Source organism: Sturnus vulgaris, chromosome Z (assembly GCF_052056855.1).
Source record: "Sturnus vulgaris isolate bStuVul1 chromosome Z, bStuVul1.hap1, whole genome shotgun sequence".
In the NCBI taxonomy this organism is placed as follows: Eukaryota; Metazoa; Chordata; class Aves; order Passeriformes; family Sturnidae; genus Sturnus; species Sturnus vulgaris.
Window position 1 is genome coordinate 71,743,857 of NC_142283.1, and position 22,718 is coordinate 71,766,574.

Genomic DNA, 22,718 nt, shown 5'->3' on the forward strand with positions numbered 1-22,718 from the left:
TAACTTCTGCATTTCATTTTCAGTGCAGCTTTATTTGTGCACTATCTTCTTTTAAATTGATTTTTCTGTTTATCTGGATACACTCAGAGTTTGAGGGAAGCTGAAAATCAAGAATAATTGAGTGCAATGCAGGAAACAGCAATTTTCTGATCCTGTCATTTTCAGTGGTGATTATCTGTTGACCACTACTTGATTGAGAAGTTAGAGGAGAAAAGCCTGTATTGTTTCACCAAAGTGTGGGATCCTGATGCTGGAGAAGAAAACTTTCTGGCCTCAGAAGTGGCCTATTAATGCCTTAGAGTGTGCCATACCGCAGAAATTTCAGTGTAGGAGGTACTTCTTAGGTAAAACGTGTGTTTTTGCTGTGTTCTCTATTACGTGTAATTCACAGGAACGATGAATCAGCAGTACAAAGACAGCTTATTCTGTGTGTTTTGTTTATTTAAACAGACTTACAAAGAACACTTAGAAGGCCAGAAACACAAAAAGAAAGAAGCAGCATTGAAAGCCTCCCAGAACACCACCAACAACAGTACATCTGCTCGTGGAACTCAGAATCAGTTGCGCTGTGAGCTTTGTGATGTGTCTTGTACTGGGGCAGATGCTTATGCTGCCCATATCCGTGGAGCCAAGCATCAGAAAGTAAGAATTCTCTCTTGTTCTTACCATGCAAGTCAGTATATACATTCTCCCCATCATTTTTTCTCATTTTAAGGAAGGAGAAAATAGGCAGAAACAATATAATTTAAATTAGTTTATTTAAAGATTTTAATTCTTCTTCTCCTTTCAAACTTGTCTTTAAGGGTTACTATTAGAAGGGCATTGTTGAAAGAAAGGGAGCAAAATACTGCCATGACATCAATGAAAAGAGAATATATTGAGGTATCATGCAAATCATAGGAAGAAAGTGTGGAGTGAGATGAGAGAAAGGTACCATTGAGGACAGGTGGTACCATGCTAGTGCCCCTTAACTTTTCTCAAGACTTTTCTTGAGATTCATCTTACTTGTCTGGCTGGGACAGTAAATCTGTCCATTTCAGCACTTGGAAACATTGTAAGCTGAGCTAGCACAAACAACAGGAGAGTTAGGCACTATTGTTTCATAGTACTTGCAAAGACAACTCCTGTGGAAGCAAAGAACAGTGTCCTGTAGTAGACTTTATAATGAGTATGTTTAGGCTTCTGGTACACGTTTTTTCTTATTGTTTGGGTGCTCTTTTGTGGGCATTCTGGAATAAAAACTGTGGGCTGTGCTGTGAAATGCTTGTGTTTTTAAACTTGGCCATACAACAGTAAATGCAATGATAGGTAGAATGTGTTTAGAAATTACAGATTTTCCTCATAACTCTGGAAAGATTAATGTCACTAACAAATGCAGTATTAATACTCTGCTTTTATAGCTCTTGGTGTTTCAGGACACAGGTGTTGGTAGCATTGTTCCTATTAAAATAAATCTCACAGCATGTTTAAAATAATCTTCCTCCAAAGAGCAAAGATTAAAATTTAGAGAGACTTGTCTAGTGTTCTTCTGTGAATAAACTGAGCCATTACTTTCTTGGGTTGTGCTCCATAACTCCATAGTATATTGGAGTATAGTATACATTATCCTTTTATATTTGGATATAGTTTTCTCTTTATGATAGTCACAAACCATTGCTGGATTTAGGTTTTAAGTGTGAAAATGGTGTCTCAAAGGACTCTTATTGCTGTAGTAACTGAAGAACTGTGCATTCTACTGGAAAGAATTTTGAGGAGTTGCTTGAGCTTAAATTTATACTACTGTGTGACATTAATATGTCTGTATTAAGATAGGGAACATAAAAAATAAGAACAAAAGCCTAAGAAATTACTTTGGACAGTTGGGTACATATCATGCTTGTGTACATGTTCAATTTTAAGGCATGTCTCACAGATTTGTATATTTTTTTACTGCTGTTTTCAAAGCTTAGTCTTTAGTTTTGATCTTGCATGTTTTTTTCCTATGGGTTCTTGCATTGCTTTTTTGGATGTTGGTCAGCAGTCACCAAAAAGAAGTATTCCATGACAGATATGTTGTGGAAAGGCCTCTGCTTATTATTTCTAAAAATAAGCATGTATCTCTTTACTTTCTATGATATACTAAAGAGCTCTGAAATACCTCTTGAATACTCCTTAACTATTTCTGTACATCAGGGAAAAAAAATTAAAACCTTTGTCTAAGCAATCTCTTCAGTTTGGCTGAGTAACATGGAAAGTCATTCCGTGTGAAGCTTCTTCAAATGTTGCCATCAAAGGACACAGTGTTGCAGATCTGAATTGAATTGCTCTTAGTTGCAAATATTTTTTGGAACCAAAAAGTTCGATGTTCTGCCCTTTCTGGGGAGACTGAAAAGTCACCAGGCAACAAAACAGACAAATTGAAACACTCGGAGCACAATGTATTCTTGAGCTATCCTGAGTTTGTTTGTTATATTTCTGTTCTTATCTAAACAGCTGTGGGAGTAAATGCCTGAATTTCTTATGCAAGTAAGCAATGTGAGATAACAAGTACCTGTTTCCTTGTTACAGATGACAAGAGCTTTTACATGTCCATCTTTTTTCTTTCCCAAGACAACTTTTTGTTGAAGGGCAATAACTGACTTTTTATTTATATTGGTTTTTTTATAATGGTATTTTTGCTTGTGATACATTATTTTTATAGCTAACTCAGGGAGATCATTATTGGTTTTTCTTCCTACTTACAGGTGGTAAAGTTGCATACAAAACTTGGCAAACCCATTCCTTCAACTGAACCAAATGTGGTTACCCAAGCTACGTCCTCAACATCCACATCTGCATCCAAACCGACTGCCTCTGCTTCAAACATAACAACTAGCAGCAGTACAGTGAACTCCTCTGTTGCATCCTCTGCAGTGAAAATTCTTACTCCCACGGCAAACACACCACTTAACACCACGTCCAACAACAAAACATCTTCAACCGCTGCTAATATAGCTGTAAAGAAAATATCTACACCGAAAATAAACTTTGTTGGCAAGTACAGAAGTCAGTCTTTATTTTGAAACCTAACCTATTCCATAAATTTTTAAGAATTAGTGCAGCAGACACAAATGTATGTAGGTAACTCCATGCATGAGTTACTCTGCTGTGTTTAAGGGAATTACTGATAGGTGAGAATGTCTGTAAAAGTTTTGCTTCAAAATTGATGGTGTTTTCTGCCCAGTTGTCTCCACCTGGCCCCTCTTAAATACTTTCCCACTTTCATAAGAAGCTTCCCAGCTTTGGTTTCTCTTATGTAGTAGCTGAAGTACTGCAGTTTGTAGTCTAAATTTCAGCTTACAGCCTGGCTGTTAATGGACCTGCAGTAGATTGGCAGTTTGTGATGGGCAACTGAAACATCCTCTTTACAGTGGAAAACGACTCATGGAAACTGAACTGAACATGACAGAGATGGGCAGCAGCTGTTCCCCAATAAGCTATCCTGCTGTTCAAGGAGAGATCTATACAGTTGCAATAGTAGGGGTATACTGCCTTTACGAGTACAAACATTATAAAGTTTTGAAGTACATTTTTTGGCTAAATTTACAAAATAACAAAAAAAGAGATTATTAAAATACATTTTTCTGAGTTGTTGCCCATTCAGTTTCTGTCTCTTGGAAAAGTGGGAAAACAAATACCAAAAACGATAGTTTTATAAGACAGAAGTTTTTCTTGTTAGAATAAACAACTTCAGTGTTTAAGTAACCTGAATGTTGTTAAACTTACTGTTAAAATATTGAATTGTATTGAAAGTACATTTAAGTTTCAGTTGATTTTAAAGTCCGATAGATTTAAAATTTTTGCCCAGATAATAGATATTTGCAAATAAAATCTTCAGTTTGCACATTATGTTTAATCACATTCTCATTTTATGAAGAGTAATAATTAAACTTTTTTTTATTTCTAGGTGGCAATAAGCTTCAGACAACAGGAAGTAAAATGGAAGAAATGAAATCAGCTGAAAGTGTTAAAACACCTCCTGCTGCTACAGTACAAACACAGGAAGTAAAACCTGACACAGCAGCTGAACCAGTGACTCCCACAACTCTTGCTGCCTTGCAAAGTGATGTCCAACCAGTGGGCCATGACTATGTGGAGGAGGTATTAATATGAAAATGTGTATTATTTTTTAACTGTTTTAGCGAAACGTAATCATAGAGTAGTTGAGGTTGCCAGGGACCTCTTTAAGTCATCTGGCTCAGTCACCCTGCTTAAGAAGAACAGCCAGTTACCCAGGACCATGTCCAGATGGTTTTTGAGAATGTCAGAGGATGGAAATTCCATAATTTCTCAAAGCAGTTGTGCGAGAGCACAGTTGGTCCCAATAAAACGGAGTGTTCTTGTGGGCAGCTGTTTGTCTGTTAGTGCTAATTGTCTCTGATCCTGGCACTGGGCACCATTGAAAAAAGTCTATCTCTGTCCTCTTTGCACCCTTCCTTCAGGTACTTACATGCACTGATATGATCCCCTTCAGCCTCCTCTTCCCTCGGTGAGACAGCTGAGGTCCCTCTGGATGTCAGTGCAACCTTTTGGCATATCAGCCATTCCTCTTAGTTTTGTGTCATCAGCAAACCAGCTGAGGGCACATTCTGTCTCATCATCCAGAGCATTACTGAAGATGTTACAGGACTGTAGTGATCCTGGGGGTGCATTGCTGGCTCCAGGCCTCCAATTGAGTTTCATTCTGCTGATCACCACCCTTGGCCAGGCTGTTCAGAAAGCTTTCAGTCCTCCTTACTGTGTGCTTATCTAGCCTAGACATTAGCAGCTTGTGTAGGAAGATGATGTGGTGAGACTGTGTCCCAAGTTTTACTGAAGTCCACCAGGCCTTCACCTTGGTGAAGTCATGCTGACTGCTCCTGATGGTTTTCTTGCCCTCGTTTTACTGGAAATGGTTTCCAGGATTAGCTGCTCCATTGCCTTCTCAGAGATCAAGATGAGGTTGACTATCTGTAATTCCCTGGGTTCTCCTTGAAGATAAGAGTGACAAGGCGTTGAACCTGCAAAGGCTTGTGCATATGTGTGCATTTTTGTGTTGTGCGTGTTTCTTTTTTGCTTTTTGGTTGGTATGAGATAGGTGGTTCAAGTCTGATGTAAGTTTTGCATGATACACAGGTTTGTGATTAATTAGCTCACTATGTTCAGGTTTGAATTTACAGCTGTGCACTCTTTGGAATGGAAGGATGTTGTTACTTGCTCATTACCAAGCACAATGGTGTGCTTGTCAGAATTGAAGGTTCTACTTTTCTACTTTGCCTTCTTTCAGTTATTGTGTGAACTTCTTAATGTGTTTTGGGACAGGTAGATATTATCCAGTGTCACTATATAATTAGAATAATGGATAATAAAATTTTATATCAGCTTTATTTTTTTTAAAAAAAGACCAAATGTGTTATAACTTTATTTTCCAGGTAAGGAATGATGAAGGGAAGGTGATCCGCTTTCACTGTAAACTCTGTGAATGCAGTTTTAATGATCCTAATGCCAAGGAGATGCATTTGAAAGGGCGGCGGCACAGACTTCAGTACAAGGTAAAAATGCTAATGTTTCTCTGAAAATCGATCGTGTATCAGCTACTCTGGTCACCTGTTCTTAGGTTTAAAGACTAGACAAAAGTAGGCACTCTGAGTGAACAGCATACAAAAAAAGAGAAATGTATTTCATAGGCAGTATAGTCTTTAAAGAATAATGCAAACTGTGAAATTGTATTTTGGTTGAAGTTTTTAAAAATATTTTGAATGTTGCTTGTAGTACAACTGATGCAAATAACAGTAGGTTCTTCATGTTGCTTACCATGAAGTTCAAAGAGTATAAAACAGTATTGCTCAGTTTTTTTGGTAGGATAAAAAACACACACTCGTTTTGTTGCAGACTTTTTAATGATAAGTGCATTTGATGAGTAGTGTATATTAAATATATCAGAACATCTCCATAACCTTGAGATGAGAATAGGAAAGAAACATTTAATTAATTTTTTTTTTATCTAGAAAAAAGTAAACCCAGACTTACAAGTAGAAGTAAAGCCCAGTATTCGAGCAAGAAAAATTCAAGAAGAGAAGATGAGGAAACAGATGCAGAAAGAGGAATACTGGAGAAGACGAGAAGAGGAGGAACGCTGGAGGATGGAAATGAGGTAATGCATTATGTTTCATGAATGAATGTGATAAAGCTGCTATCAGATTGTCTGAAACCCTGTACTGTCTTGTTTTAAATTGTCATTCTCTCGCTGTGATTTTTGTTTGCTACTGTTCAATCCTTCTTAGGAATGCAGAGTTAGTACAATTTGCAATAAATGCAGACCTACTTTTGCAACAATAATTCACGTTAGCTATCATCTGTTCATTGGTATTTGCTTATGATTACACAAAGTTGTTGAGAACAGAGAAGTATCTCTAGAGCAGTGTCAAGTATTAAACTGCTGTTTGAAGAGAACACTTTGTTGCACTTCAGGCGATACGAAGAGGACATGTACTGGAGGAGAATGGAGGAAGAGCAGCATCACTGGGATGACCGTCGCAGAATACCAGATGGAGGATATCCTCATGGCCCTCCAGGACCTCTGGGTCTTCTGGGAGTTAGACCTGGAATGCCTCCTCAACCCCAAGGACCAGCTGTGAGTTTCTTAGCTTGAGAAAAAAATTAAACCATTTTTACCAGGAGGCACAGTTAAGAATTATAAATTACTCAGTGCTATTTCACTTGTCTCCATTGCTTCTTAATAAAGGATTTGGAAAAGAGAAGAAGAAATTACATGCTAATGAAATGGTGTAGGCGGACTAGTCTTCCAAAATAAGTCCAGTGGAATGATAAGAGGATGCTTTAAATATTACTTCTCATGAAATAGAAGTCATACTGGATTTTTCTGATTTTTATTTTATTGCATTATACAATATTATGTACCTCATTGTGGACAAATGTGTGGATAAAAAATGGCTGGGTCACCAGTCTTGGAGACTAATGCTTAGTGGTACCTCATACTCTAGCTATGTGGAGTGCATTACCACATGGGTTGATCCTGGAGTTAGACTGATGAGCACCTTACCAGGGATCTGAAAGGTGATGAAGTGAGTGCACACTGCTGAGATTTGCAACTGGCATGAACCTGAATCATCTTGGGGTGGGGGGAATAGCTAATACCTTTGAGGGCGAGGCCACCATCCAGAGGCACCTAGGCAGGCTGTAGGAGTGGAATGTTATGGAATTCTGCAAATGGCTAATGCTGCACTCAGGAAGGAAGAACCCCTTGCATTGGTAGAGGCTGGGTAGTAGCTCTGCTGGAAGGGATCTAGGGTTCCTGGAAACAGCAGTCTGGGCTTGAGTCAGCAGCGAGCCCTGGCAGCAGGGCCAGCAGCAACCTGGGCTTTAGTAACAGGAGCACAGTAGATGAAGGGAAGTGATCAGCTTTCATTAGACCCTAACTGCAATACTACATTTAATTTTGGTCTTTCCAGTAGAAGATACATAAACCATAGTAGGCTCAGTGTGGAGCTACCAGGATGGTCGGGGGTCTGGAACACTTGCCCTGTGAGGAGAGACTGAGGCATCTGGGATTGTTCAGCCTGGAGAAGAGAGAGCTTCAGTGGGACGTAATAGCCTTCTAATAGCTGTGCTTTATAAAGGATATGGAGCCAGGCTTTTTGCAGTCATGACAGGGTGAGATACATCCAGCTTAACCCAAGACATAAGAGATTTAGACTGAATACAGGAAATCGTCTTTTTTCGTACAGTTCTGTAGCCTTCATCTTTGAAGGTTTCCAAAAACCATCAGGCTAAAGCCCTGAGCAGCATGATGTGGTCTTTACAAGCTGACCATGTTTTTCACAGGAGATTGGACTAGATGACCTTTTGAGGTCATCCTGTACAATCCTCTGATTGTACAAAAGTAATAATGGGTACTTTATTTTGCAGCAATATCCAAGTATTTCCCAATTGACTGAAAGGCAAGAGATGTTAATGTTGAGGAGGTAACTCTGATCTTGGGATTTGACCTTAGTTTAATTTTGATGCATTTCATGTATTTTGAGATTGTGACAGTGTAGGCTGTTGAGAAGACATCATGTTTTGTTACATTTCAGTGATGTGAGATTAGACTATTCTATTCTGTTCCTTAACCACATGGGTTTTGGTCGTTTTGTCTCATTTGTGAACTTGGAAGGGCACCCAGGTTTCAGAAGTGCACTTTTTTGTCTGTTCAGCCTCTGCGCCGCCCTGACTCCTCTGATGACCGCTATGTGATGACCAAGCATGCTGCTATATACCCAACCGAGGAGGAACTTCAGGCAGTTCAAAAAATTGTTTCTATTACTGAGCGTGCTTTGAAGCTGGTTTCTGACAGCATGACTGATCATGAAAAAAGCAAGAACAAAGAGGGAGATGACAAAAAGGATGGCAGTAAAGACAGGTATATTTTTATTACTTTTTGAGAATTATATTGTTTTTTGTTACCCTGTTATCAGTGTTTCCAGGATCTCATGTCTTTGGGCTTTTGTGCAGTATTTTTGAAGTCTCAGAAAGATGTAGAATACTGTTTTATTTCACTTTTCTATCTTCAGTATTATTTTTATGATTTTTACATTATTATTTTAAATGCAACTTTTAATTGTCATTCACAGAGCTTTGAAAGGCGTTTTGCGGGTCGGCGTTTTGGCTAAAGGTTTGCTACTCCGTGGAGACCGAAATGTCAATCTTGTTTTGTTGTGTGCTGAGAAGCCCTCCAAGACATTACTCAGTCGTATTGCTGAAAGTCTCCCTAAGCAACTTGCAGTAAGTAGAATTTAGGTTCTTGGATTCGAATTTTTGTAAAAGTACTGTAAAAATCTGTCCTCAAGTTAAATGTCTGCAGGACTCACTGTGCTGCTACATGGCATAGCTCAGGTTCAGTTTCTTTCTATTTTCTGAGTGTTTTCATCTGAATTCAGAGATTACTGCATGTTCTGCTTCCTCTATATTGTGTCCATAGAAGTGTGTGCTCTAGCAGTGTAGTATCAATTGCCATTTAATAGGTTTCATTTATTTGGGAAATAGAAATGAGCACAAGAAAGACCAGTAATCAGTTATCAGTAGCAATTGAGATAATTACAGCATGTTACAACACGCCTGCTGACTCAAGGTCAAAGTTCTCCATTAATGCCAGTCTTGTACTGATATCTTGTTTCCTGTTTGTATGTGTCAGTGCTTTACAGTTCACAATTACCCAGCTAAGTCTAGTGTGGGGTTTTTTATAATTTGGACCTTTAAAAAAGTAAACATGCAGTCTTAGACCATTCAGTGAAATATAAACCCTTTGTAGTATTTCCACAAGAAAGTATAAAGTCTCTGCTCTCTGCTGAGAGCCTGTCAACAAAGCCTGTGACTGTAGAGTGTTTGTCACAGCATTGTTACTTCAATGCGATCTAGAAAAATGCTTGACAGAATCACTGGCATGATAGAAGCTTTAGCAGATTAATGAGAAAATGATCTCAAGCTTGCTGTTGTTTGAAGTAACAGAACAGAAGTAAATTTAACAAATGATCATCTTTGTCTTACTGGAAATATTCGCTTGTCCATGTATGTAGAAAGTCACAGAGGTGCCTTCAGCCTCCTTTTGGAGCTCTTTAGAATTATTAAACAAAGTTGCAAGTAGCAATTAAAATAAATACTTTGTTAGTTACTCTTACATTTTTTCCCTGGCGCTTATCTTGCCCTTTTTTCTTAGCATGTTGTGACACCACAGCACAGGATGTACCCAGCAGTACTCATTTCTAACTGTGAGCTTGAAAAATAACCCCTGCATCTTTGCTTTTCAAAGGCTTCTATGTTCCAGTGAGAAACACCCTGCAGATATTTTAATTGGCTCTGAGGCTTTTCTTTATCTTAAACATCTGTTATGTAATTTATAATGATTTCCTTTCTGGGCAGTTTTTTAAATTCTGTTTGGTTATGTATTTTCATTAATAATTTGGAAACAATATGCAAGTCCACATACCTTTGTAGTGTGTAGTGTGATTCTATGACTACACAGTTAGCTGTTTCATATAATTATATTGTGTTTCTGTCTTTCTGTTGAAAATGGAATATGTTGGACTCCTTTTTCTTCCTCAAATTTTTAATGGCCACATGCTAACAGAAATTTCTGTTTCTCAATATTTAGGTAATAAGTCCAGAGAAATACGATATCAAGTGTGCAGTCCCAGAAGCAGCAATTATTTTAAATTCGTGTGTGGAACCCAAAATGCAAGTTACAATCACACTGACATCTCCAGTCATTCGGGAAGAGAACATGAGGGATGGAGGTTGGGAAGTTGTTAAAGATGTTACTTATTTCTCACCATTTTTTTAATGTTTATCTATTCTGCTTAAGATGGCACTAAGGTCCTGGAAGGCAACATGCTGGCACATGTATTTGATTGAAACTTTGTTTTTCAACAACCAGTCTCAGTCAAGAACAGTTGGTTAAAATAAATGTGTATATGATGCTTTTGTTTAATTTTTAAAATTTCTAACTTAATGTCCAACCTCAGCTTTCTGGAAAAGGTACAAGCTTGATTTTTTTCCCCCCTCTTTTAAAATTTTGTTGAAAACTAAGTGTTTTATAGCAAGTGGCTATAAACTGGCTTTCTAGAGCAGTCTTGCCTTAAGAGAAAGATTGTATGGATTTAGAAAATCAAATCACAGGTTTTTGGGTTTGAACTGGGTCAGTATTACCATCACTTAGACATTCTGAATAGTGCCACTTAAAATGCACTTTTACAGTACTTTTGACGGTAACAGTGCTTCTAACTTGAAAAGATGATGTGATTTTTTCCAGCTCTCTGAGGTTGTTTTTTGGTCTGGAGTGCTTTCTGAGTATATTTAGGCTCCTGGTATTACAATCACTCTTCTATCCAACTGGCAAACCCAACTAGTACAATAAGAAATGGCTTTGTCGTTGAGCAGAAGCAGAAGGTGGAGCTTGGGAATCAATTTATGTTTCTGAAGTCCACGGTTTCTCTGGTGCCAGCAGTGTTGCTTTAGGGTCTGTTCTGTAACACTTTCAAAGCTCCAAAAGCTTTTAAGCCAACAAGCATGATTAATGTCTGCAGTACATTGGTTCTTTTTATTTACGGGTCAGATAAAATTAACTTTTGTTTCCTTTTAATCCTGTATTTTCACATAGTTGAAAGAGATCATAGCAAACAAGGTTCTGGTGTTTGACAGTGAACCTACAAATAGGAAATCTGAGGCTGTTTTAACATTTCTCATATACAGGTTGAAAGAAATTGTATGTGTGTATGTATACATGTGCTTGTGTATATACGTATTTATATAAGCCACAGAGGTTTTTTTTAATATTTCATCTCATCACTACATGTCCTCTAAAACACTTGAGGTTTTTATATTGCATTACTAAATGTCCTGTAGCTGTGACTAGTGCATTTATAAGCAAGCTATGTTAACAAAGTCATCCTACATAATCGGAAAGAAAAATTTTCAACATGCATTCTGTGGTTTGGATGACTTCCAAAGAGTCCTAGAGTGCTTTTGTTTTAATCTGTGCATATTATTTCTAGCTATAAAGGCTTTGTATGTGTACTGTCACACCCAACCAATTTTACTTGGTTTTGGACAATCTGAGTGTAACATGACTCTGGGCTGAATCCAACTTTCCATATTATTTAAGTTTATAAAGAATGCATTTTATTATTAAATTAGACTAACCATTTAATTAAATTAACCTTGAACACCATGTTTATTTCTTGATGTGCTGTGCAAAAGTGCAGTATTGATTCCTACTATAATACTCGATTTCAGCTAAGTGGTTTCTGGCCCAAAATTTTGATGTGTACTAAAAATAAAACAAATTTCAAATTACTACCATCAGTCCCCTAAGTTACGCCACCAAAAGGAAACAAATCTGTATTTTTGTCTGACCCACACTTGAGTTAAATTATCTTTGTGAGTTTATTCACTGCTGAATGCAGTACTGCCTCTCGGCAAACAAAATCAAGTTAGATTTCTCTTCAAGACACTGAGCAGTATAAAATGGATGTGCAGAAAAGTTCACTTTTGAAACTGGAGCAAATAGAAGACTGAATTGCCAATTATTGCAGCAAAGAAGTTCCTTATTCCGAAGACTGCTGCTTATTTGCTGCAGAGTAACAGTATGTGTTTGTGTCTTTCTTACTGCAGCTTCTCATGCTCTGTGTCTTACATTGGTTTAAAGTTTTCATTTTCCTTAGCCCGCTTGGGGAGCTAATTCAAGTGTTAAGGAAGGCTTTACCGGAAGAACCAGTTGGAGTAAAGATGCAACTTGAGTCTTGCACGTGGAGTAGAATCATGTTTGATGTGTTATTTAGCCTATAAAAGGCTAAAAAAAAAAAAAAGAAAAAGAAACGACAGTGAAATGAAATTGTTAACCGCATAGCTACTGTTCCTTACAGTATTGTGCGTTTGACAGTTGACTGAATCTGGTACATTTGAAGAGCTCTAACCCAGCTGTGGAGTCTTCCTTCAGCAAACAGGGTGTACATACTTACAGACACCTCTGTGTGTGCGCGTGTGTCTTTTTTATCCTTAGCTAACAGCCCCGGTCCAAAGCCTTCTAGCAGAGGGACTCGATTCCTGTCAGGGGTTGCTGCCAAGACATCGGAAGGATTTTTGACCAAGGTTTTCTAAAGCTCAGTGTCACACCTGCCATGCTATACAAAGGAGGGGTTTGGATGCATAGTCCTAGCATCTGCTGTTACTTTGTGTTTGTTTTTTTTTTTTTGTTTTTTGTTTTTTTTTTTTCTTTTCGTCTTTGTCTCTCTCCTAGAATGAAGCAGTGTTCACACTAGTCTTATAATAGTTGACTGGATAAAATGTATTTTACATAATAAAACTTACCTAAATTGACTTACCTGTTAACTTTTAATGAAGAGGTAGTGTGGACACAGCACGTCTAACTGAAGATTAACCCCTTATGTTCAGGCTAGTAATAAGTTATACAGGGTAAGAATTCATGCCTGTGTTTTGTAAATTAATTCAGTTTTTGTCTTAGTTTAGTAGGGTGATAGGTTAGGCATCTGATTTTAGTTGCACAGTCTTTAAGGGGTTAATCCTGAAATGTGAAACATATGCAAAAATCCACAGAATAAATATTACAGGAGTTCCCTTTATATATTTTTTCAGTCAATGTTTTCTCAGTGTAGTACATGCCTCAGCAACTTCTGACTTTTAGAGCCTTTTGAAGTTCCAAGGATATTCTTATGGCAGCTATTAGTAACCCATTTTAGATCTACATTTCCAGCACTGTTTAAGATTCTTTCCTGTACCTTTAAATTGCAATTCTTCTCAGTAAAACTACTTTACAAGTTGAAGATTTTCAGAGGTAGAAGTTTAAAAATATTAACAAATTATTGTGCCAAAAGTTTGCACAGTGTCACTTATTTGCATAGTAGTTTTAGAAGAAAGTAAATAACTGACTGATCAGGCTATTGGCCCAACAGCACATACTTGTATTTTTAATTTTTCAACCTTATTGTGCCACTTTTTCCTGTGGTTGGTTTTCTCAGGATGTACTCTTTGTCTCATATATCTATCTGAATTTTACTCCTTTCATCACTTAGCTTTAGTTGGCACTCCTCTTGTGTAGGTTTGGAGGGGATTTTTTTGGTTTTGTTTTGGGGTTTTTGTTTTTTTAAAATTGGTGTTGTTTTAAAAGAAACATAATTTTAAATGTCTTCATTCAATCTGTAGTTGCATCATTAGTGAAGATTTTAATTTTTCCAGTTTAATATATAGTGTGTAAATTGGAATATCTGTGTGAGAAGTTACCTATGTTCTTCTCAACTTTGCTTTTATGAAGTCTTCACCCATTTATCCCTGTGCAGAGCAATAGGACTATCCTATCAAAATGCTCGAATCTGAATTTATAGTAGTTCACATTAAATTTAGTTACTGTATTGCAAAGCTATATCACCATGTTAATTCATGGCCTTTTAGCTCTGTATACTGAAGAACCCCTACTATTTTACATTTGTGGTTTCAGGGCATAATTTCTGCAACATTCCTAAAAGCTTCACGTTGCAGGCATGTTTCATGACTCTCATTATTTTTTATTTTATTCCCTGGCTTAACCTAAATTTAGCTCTTGTAGGAGTAAACTGTACTGCTCCAAACAGCCAGCTCCTGTGAAATGTGTGCCATTGAGTGAGGGCTTTTCGTTTCATTTATCTGATGTATCACCAGTTATGCTAGCAACATACGTTGTGACTAGTCACCATGGACATTTTCAGAATGAGTAAAAAAGTAATTTGTAATGGCGATCACTGATCTGGTTATATAGTTTTCAAGTAACTTGAGGATACCATTTTACATGGTTTAGTGGTTCCAGTTTCACTGACTAAACCATTTCTGTGGTCCCTTAATTTTTGGTAGCAAAGCAGTCAGCTTGGTAATTAAATTATTTTCTGAACATTTAAATAGGCAGTGCCTGCTATGTTTTCTCCATCTTTCAGACATTTTTCTTTGTTTTTTAGACTATTCCTTTCTTTTCTTTATCTTGCTATGTCTTCGGTAAAGCAGTCCCTTTTCAGATCCTTCCTTGCATCCTAAGTGTTGCTAGAACACTTATATTATGGAGTGAGGAATTTTATTGATATGGGTAAGAGAGAAGGTACTAGAAAACAAGGAACTCTGTAATATTGAAGAACATGTCACATTCCTTTAGTCAGATTTTTAAAGTAAAATAATTTCAGGTTTAAGGCATGATAAAAATAACATTATTACTAAACATTTAGTGCTTTTAAGATTTGTTATACTTAGTTTTTCTTTCAAGAATAGGTCCCAAATAACACGTGACAATTAAATTTAAAAGAAACTAAGTTTGAATGTTTCTACTTGGTTAAAGTGGATTTTTGTGTTCCTTCTGTCTTGTGTTCTCTGTGCTGGTGCACTGTGTCCAACCATCCTTCCTTCGGTATTTAATTTTAGGGGATATGTGTTTTTCCAGTGTCAACTGAAATAAAGAAGTACTACACATTGCATAATCAGCAATGCAATTGAAAATCACTTCAGAGCTGAAATGCATTATGCTCTTGATCTTTCTACTGGGTTGATGCCCTAATCCTAATTGAGCGACTACGGCTGAACATTTACATTTCTCATTCAAGGGTTTAAACTTTAAATGGCATGTGTGACATTGAAGCTATTTAAGGAAGTGTCTTGCTCACCTGGTCAAACACCCATTCCTCACTGCATTTTGCCAATTCAATCCATTTTAGATGTAACCTCGGGTATGGTGAAAGACCCACCGGACGTCTTGGACAGGCAAAAATGCCTTGACGCTCTGGCTGCTCTACGCCACGCTAAGTGGTTCCAGGTTCGGAACATCATTTTACTTTCTTCTTGTAGCCTTATGAGAGATTAGTTCAGTTGCAATATGAATGTTTAACTGTGTGAAAACACTCAGCGTTGTTCATGCTAATAACACTTAATATTTTCTGGTCCCTAAATTTAACTGTAGAAGGTTGAGTGATGGAGGAGCTGATGGAGGAGCTGCTTTATGCAGTTATTGCTCATTTGACGTCATTTTTTTTTCCGGTCATTGACAAGGCGATGTTGGAAGCTTGACTCGCTTGGGGTGATCATATGTTGTATATTTGTTATATATTCCATAAGGCTGCAGAGTAACTTTGCTTTAAATAATGGAATATGTGTTTAAAGCTTTGTGTTTAGATTTAAGACTTTTTTTTCTATTTCTTTAAGTGCATTAAGTGTAGGGAATGAAAGGTGAGAAGCAACTGTTTGGTTTAGTGACTTTGCATTCTGGCAAAGGCACAATAAAGAAACCAAACAGATTCCCTTGACCTTTCAGTCTCTATACCTATTTCTTAGATCTTTACTTTATCCTTTTTATTTCTAATATAGAAAGATACTGTATTTATTGTTTCAAATGAACATAGGTCAAAGTGTATAGGGGATCAAGAAATGTTATTCTTGTATAACCTGTGCACTTTGACTTCTACCACCTTAAATTACTAACCCTGTATAAAATACTGCTGTAAATGGCAGCTCACGGAATAAAGTTGTAGAATCATTTGTTTCAATCTTGTATCTGAGCTTCCATTGAACAGTGGTGTTTTAGTCTTTCAACAACTCCTGTTTGCTATGGGTGCAGGGGTTAATTAATTTGATTTTGTATTGCTCTCAAGGCTAGAGCTAATGGTCTGCAGTCCTGTGTGATTATCATACGTATTCTTCGTGACCTCTGTCAGCGGGTTCCTACTTGGTCTGATTTTCCAAGCTGGGTAAGTAATGTTTTTTTTAAATGAGTCTTCTTAATAAATACGTTACTACAAGGAAATTGTAGTGAAGTGTTAATACAATTTTTAAATTCTGATTTTTTTCAACATGTAATGTAGGGTTTTGTTTGGGATTTTGGGGGGTTTTTTTGCTAACAAGTACTCCAAATTCCCTCTTAAAATACAGTTTTCTGAGGTTTTTTATTTGAAGCTGGAAGTTATTATTTTTTCCAAAAGAAATTTTCTTGTTCTTTTCTGTTCTTTGTGGGTAGATTCCTATTCTAGGTTTTAGCATTTTTTCCTTTACTCTGTACAAAAGAACATATTTTTTTCTAACCACCTACTCTGAATTGCTTGGAGTTTGCTGCAACTTATTTAAAATAATGTCAGCTGTTCCCAGATAGTTCTGTGATAATAGAAAGATCTCAAAAGATAGAAACCACAGTATTCTTAAAATTATTATGTCCCTTTCACAAGGTGAAATACCACAGTATTTCAGTACAGCCTGTGGTTGTGTCATCATATTTTAGTCAGTATCACTTAAATCTCTGGGCTGTATCAGGTCACCTTTCTTAATCCAGTTGAGTGTTCTTGGAGCATTCCTTTTGCATTGACTACCTTACAAATGTTGCAAATACTAATAGATGTATGATTTGTGGATTGGACAAAATTAGGCTGAAACAGACACCTGAAATGTGTATCATGTGGAAGTAAACCTAGCTCTGACTGTTGTGTTTTCCAACTAAATCCAGTTGCACTGTGCTGCTTCCTTTTCAGTTTTGACAGGAAGAGCACTAATATTGTTTTGAGCAGTTGACTTTATTTAGATGAGAAATGTTTTACAATTGCACTAAGTTTGCAGACAGTTTTAATAAATTACTTCTAATAGTATTTATTGCTTCTGGACAGGAAGTGGAGCAGTAATGTCTGTTTTTTTGAATATATAAAAAAACCTAAAAAACTAGTGCCAGTTTCAGTGCTGTATTTAATGGAAAGTACACTAAACAAATACAGTGTAGAAGATGCTTCAGAAGTGCTCTCTTAATATCATTATGATACTGAGTTGCCAGAGAATGAACCTTGGCATACTTTCAGAAAAGTATCCTTACAAATATTGCAACACAGAGCTGGGAGGAGGGTGAAGAACAAGGAATGTAGCTTCTTAATTCTCGCGTTATGTGTTCCAAGGCACATCCAGAAGGGAAGAGAGGTTATGAAGCAGTGTGTCAGACCTCACTGTATCTCAGTTCTCCAAAATCCCGATTTATTCCTGGTACCTGATGCATTCTCAGTGACATGGATCAGTACTGAACTGTAGTCAACTGTTCTTTTGGCCTGTAGGAGAGGTCTTATGATAAAAACAGTGACAAAATGAAAGTGGTGATTTCAGCCAGTAAGATGGAGTTACATAAATTTGAGTAATACAGTTTTCTGGATACAGACATTCTCCTACCCTCTATACTAGAAACCGTTTACAAACGAAAGAGATGACAGAGCTTTTTTTAAAAAAACATAAGTCGTTGTAAAAACAGAAGTTAATGGAAGGCTGAACGTTCACAGTAGTAGCATTTCATGTGCCTTAAAGTAAAAACTAAACGAGAAGAATTTTATCGTGTTCCTACACATTATTCAAATTTGAAATCCGGCCTTTGGTGGACATTAAAACCAAAACATCATAATTCACGTTTTCCTAGGACTGAGTTACAGACCTTGGTGTATTGTATGAAGATCGAAAAGAACTAGATTTTAATAAATGCAAATCCAAGATCTGTTGTTTTCTTTCTTTACTGATGCACTTTGCTTCCTACTTGAAAACATCCAAATTACTGTTGCCAAATCCTGACTGATACAGCAGGAGTCTGGAAATAACGTGCTCAAGAATTGAAATCTGTCAGTTAAATGGAGCTAAAATAGAAAGGAATGGGCACCCTTAGTGATTAGCACTGCCTGTAGTTACTTGCATACATCAGAATAGATATTTACACCTTGAAAGGAAGGACAAAAGGTAGCATTTGAACAACTGTAGATGTGCTGAGGAGGACAAGGCCCAAACAAGTGCCTCTAAAAAGCCTGCCAAAAACAGTTGATGGAGAATTAAACTTGACAGGTAGAGGTAGCAGTGAAACAGCTATCTCATTCTGGGAAAAAGATCTAGGAGAAGTTTGTCTTTTCTTTTACAAATCCTTTTGTAGGTTCTTCTGGAAAAAATTGTGTCTAATAAAAGTGAATAATGGAAATACTCACACAAAAAACACCAGTACCGAAAACACAGCTAATGATTTTAAGTAACATCAAATAATATACACATTTCAGGAAATATATTTATCATAGTTTAACAACTGAGTTAGTGTTGGTTGATAACTAGGAGAGAAATTGCTGTGATCTTCAGTTTTGCTAAACTGAACGACTAGTGCAGATATTAAGCCTTTTAAGAACATTAAATGTTTTATGTTACAAGTTTCTCTACTCTTGTAGAAAAAATTTCTATTTTCCTATAGCATCCTGTTCCATTAGATATACTGTGCATTGTATTCATGTAGCTGACAGAATGAAGTGTCAGAGTGTTTCATACTTTCAAAAATGGCTAGACAAGTTGTCTACCTGCATATATAGGCTACTACTGTATAAATTTCTACAGAATTACTGAACAAGTTGTGATGGGAAGAAGCCCATCATAGAATCACTGAATTGTTCAGGTTGGAAAAGACCTTGAAGATCGTCAAGTCCAACTGTTAATCACTGAACTTGAAGATAAACAAGTCCAACTGCTAATCACAAGCACCATTAAACCATGTCCTTAGTTGCCATATCCACATGTTTTGTGAGCACTTCCAGGGATAGTAACTCCATCAACTCCCTGGGCACCCTGTTCCAACACTTTACAACCCTTTCAGTCAAAACTTTTTCCAAATATCCAATCTAAAGCTTGCCTGGTGCAACTTAAGGCCATTTCCTCTTGTCCTAGCACCAGTTACATGGGAGAAGAGACCAATCCCCACCTGGCTAAACCCCCCTTTCAGATGGTTATACAGAACAATAAGGTCACTCCTGAGCCTTCTTTTCTTCAGGATAAACACCATCAGCTTCCTTAGCAGTTCCTAAGAGAACTTTGTGCTCTAGACCCTTCCCCAGCTCTGTTGCCCTCCTCTGGACTCACTGCAGCACCTCAGTGTCTCTCCTGTAGTAAGTGGTCCAAAACTGAACCCAGGATTTGGGTGTGGCCTCCCCAGTGCCCAGCACAGAGGGGCAGTCACTGCCCTGGTCCTGCTGGCCACACCATTGCTGATACATTCAGGGTGTCCTTGGCCCTGGGCACACCTGGCTCATGTTCAGCCCCTGTTGATCATCAATCATCCCCAGGGCCTTTCCCTCCCAGCAGCTTTCCAGCCACTCTGTCCAGCCTGGAGCTGCAGGAGGTTGTTTTGATCCAAGGGCAGGACCCAGCACTTGGCCTGGTTGACCCTCACACCATTGACCTCAGCCCATGGATGCAGCCTGTGCAGATCCCTCTGCAGAGCCTTCCTGCCCTCCAGCACATCAGCACTCCCACCCAGCTTGGTGCAAACTGGCTGAGGGTGCTCTTGATCCTCTCATCCAGATCATCAATTAAGATAAACAGGACTGGGCCCAACACTGAGCTCTGGTTGACACCACCAATGACCAGCTGCCAGTATCAGTACTCATTGTTAATCTGGCACCACTTTTCTTTTATTCATCTTTAAAAAATAACTGGGGTTTCTTTCCATTTTAACTGAAAGTGTTCTACGATGTGTAATGTTCTTCAAAATCCTCTACTGAGGAACAGTAGCAGCTTTATTCTGTCTTAGTCCCTCTTCTAATTTGGCTGAATCCTCCTGTTGTTCTAGGCTATGGAGTTGCTTGTGGAAAAAGCAATTAGCAGCGCGACTGGACCACAGAGTCCTGGAGATGCACTGAGAAGAGTTTTTGAGTGTATATCTTCAGGAATCATCCTTAAAGGCAAGTTGCCTTTTACACTTTACTAATCTGTAATCTTGCTTGTACTAAGGTAAAGATGTGCTACTAATTAGCCTGATTATTGTAGGTGGTCCTGGCCTTCTGGACCCTTGTGAAAAAGATCCTTTTGATACTCTTGCTGTAATGACAGATCAGCAACGAGAGGATATTACTTCAAGTGCACAGGTAATGGCACATAGGTGTGAAGTAACTAAATTTGATGGATGGTTTTGTTTTGGTTCTGTTTTGTTTTTTTTTAATGGATCTTGTATTAGACATGAATTTTGTTTTCTCAGAATGTAGTCAGATCTTACCAGTCTTAAGCTAGGCATTGAATATATCATAGGAGAGGATGTTCATAGTGTTCCTTATTGCACTGAAAAAAATGTATTTTTCTGAGCAATTTGTAGCATTCTCATTTATATCTATAGATCTAGATCTGTAAACAGGCTTTCTCTATAGCAACATGTTACTAGATGGGAAATTTTATAAATACATCTTGTAAGATTGATATGACAGTAATGACCATTCATGTTTGCAGTTTAAGAGGTTACTGCCTCTGCCTCTTTATTTGATCCTTTTGCTAATGATTCCTGATCATGTGTCATCTAACGTGACACCTGACAAGCCTTGTCTGCTTCAGTGCAAGCTCAGAAGCCTTAACACATGGACATTAAGCTAAAATGCTGCACTTACAGAAGCAGCAAATGTGACATACGTGTTTTATTTTGTTGGGAGACAGAAAGATGCAATCGTTAGAGTTAAAGGTAGTATCACGCATCACTGATCTTCTTCCCTAATTGTTTAGCAAAATGCTCAAAATGAACATTTGTTTGTAACACAAGTAACTTTTCTTTACCGTTTTTCTAGTTTGCGCTGAGACTCCTTGCATTCCGTCAGATACACAAAGTTCTAGGAATGGATCCGTTACCACAGATGAATCAACGCTTCAACATCCATAATAATCGTAAAAGGAGAAGAGACAGTGATGGGGTTGATGGGTTTGAAGCAGAGGGAAAGAAGGACAAAAAAGATTATGATAACTTCTAAAAATGTTTGTCATCATTGCTAATATTGATGGTAATGAAATGTCCATTTGTTGCCTTGCTTTTACTTCATTCATAATGATGTCTGTTTAAAACATCCAAAACCAGCTTCTGAATTAGATTTGGAAGAGAGCGAGCTAGCTCTTCTGTGAGATTCTGAATATTTTAATTGGATGTACTGTACCAGACAAATTATGGATGGAAAGACTGCAAATGGAAACTTGTCATAGGAAAACAGTTTTCCCTCACTGCATTTTCTTTAAATGTGTTGCTAATTTCAGTATATTTTCTTCTTTTTTTGTCTTTTTTATTAACAAGTGCATTGTCTTCCTATCTTGACTGTATTTAATGCAGCATTTGTGCTTCTGTTGCTATATGTATTTTGACCTTTTCTTTAGAAGTATTTTTGTTTGCCTTTGACACTAGTTGTATGAGTTACTTTGTGTTAGGTAGTAAAACTGTTCCCCTCCCAATTGATATTTTACAGAAGGGGTTTTTTTTTCTTTTTTTGTAAAGTGAGACTGCAGGATCATGTTTTTTTCTAAATGTGAAGGGGTTACAACACATAATTGTCCTGCCATTTGAGTGCTCAGAATTAAATGTTTTTGCCAATCTTGTGGCATTTGTCTCCTTAGTGTGATATAACGGTGTAATTAAGACAAATTTGTGTTAATCTAATCGAGTTTGCTGTTAGTTGTGCATTAGCAGTATAAAAGCTAATATATACAGTATGGTCTTGCAACAGTTTTAAAGCCGCTGCATAATTGATCAAAGATTTGCATGATGGTTTTTTTTTTAATAGAAGGGCTTGTAAAACTATTATCTTAGGTTAAATGCATAGGTCTTTGTATGATTGACTTCGTGACATAGCAAGGCCAAAAAATAACTTTCTGAATTTCTTTTCTCAACAAGCAAAGGTGGGCATTTTCCATTTAGACAAAGTTAGTCATTCTTTTCAGTCAGCTTTGTCAATATGGTATTAATGCCTCTCAGCCCTTAAAATAAATGTTTGTCATATCAGTGCCTGTGAGGTTATTCCTTATATCTGTTCCTGTATAAACTTTCTGTGATTTTTTCAATAATTCAAATTTTAAAAGTGAAGTATTACTTAAAAAGTGAAGGTTATCAAAGAAAAAAACCCAGAAAATTATTTGCTGTGGCCATAGTGTATGCTTATGTCTCTTTCAAAAATCTAAATATAGCAGTGGTGTAAGTAAAGTTACATCATACTGTTGATGTATGCTCTGGTACACAGGTGTGATTTGTTGTCACAGCACTACAGTGGAATACACAAATAAAAGTTAAAATTTATTAAACTACTAAAATTCATTACACACTGGAAACTGAAGTTTCACTTACTCTGTTAAACGTGTATTATGCTTTGTTGCAAACCCATAAAACCCAGATTAACGTAGACTAACATTCCAGTAGCTACTTT

General features: G+C 37.3%; 1 protein-coding gene across 2 annotated transcripts in view; it reads left to right on the plus strand.

The window, feature by feature from the left end:
• ZFR (zinc finger RNA binding protein) overlaps nt 1-21,892 on the plus strand; it is a 43,379-nt gene extending 21,487 nt beyond the window's left edge. The window contains exons 7-20 of one of the 2 annotated variants that reach the window (XM_014875499.2): nt 451-642; nt 2,724-3,012; nt 3,926-4,119; nt 5,430-5,549; nt 6,006-6,151; nt 6,469-6,631; nt 8,214-8,419; nt 8,631-8,781; nt 10,148-10,289; nt 15,240-15,337; nt 16,170-16,265; nt 20,126-20,237; nt 20,323-20,420; nt 21,105-21,892. In XM_014875499.2, the coding sequence (XP_014730985.1) occupies nt 451-642; nt 2,724-3,012; nt 3,926-4,119; nt 5,430-5,549; nt 6,006-6,151; nt 6,469-6,631; nt 8,214-8,419; nt 8,631-8,781; nt 10,148-10,289; nt 15,240-15,337; nt 16,170-16,265; nt 20,126-20,237; nt 20,323-20,420; nt 21,105-21,284 (2,187 nt within the window). In that variant the 3' untranslated portion in view covers nt 21,285-21,892. Of the gene's footprint in view, nt 1-450; nt 643-2,723; nt 3,013-3,925; nt 4,120-5,429; nt 5,550-6,005; nt 6,152-6,468; nt 6,632-8,213; nt 8,420-8,630; nt 8,782-10,147; nt 10,290-15,239; nt 15,338-16,169; nt 16,266-20,125; nt 20,238-20,322; nt 20,421-21,104 lie in introns of those variants that run through there. The other variant, XR_015799357.1, reaches the window with a different exon arrangement.
• The last annotated feature ends 826 nt before the right edge of the window (nt 21,893-22,718 follow it).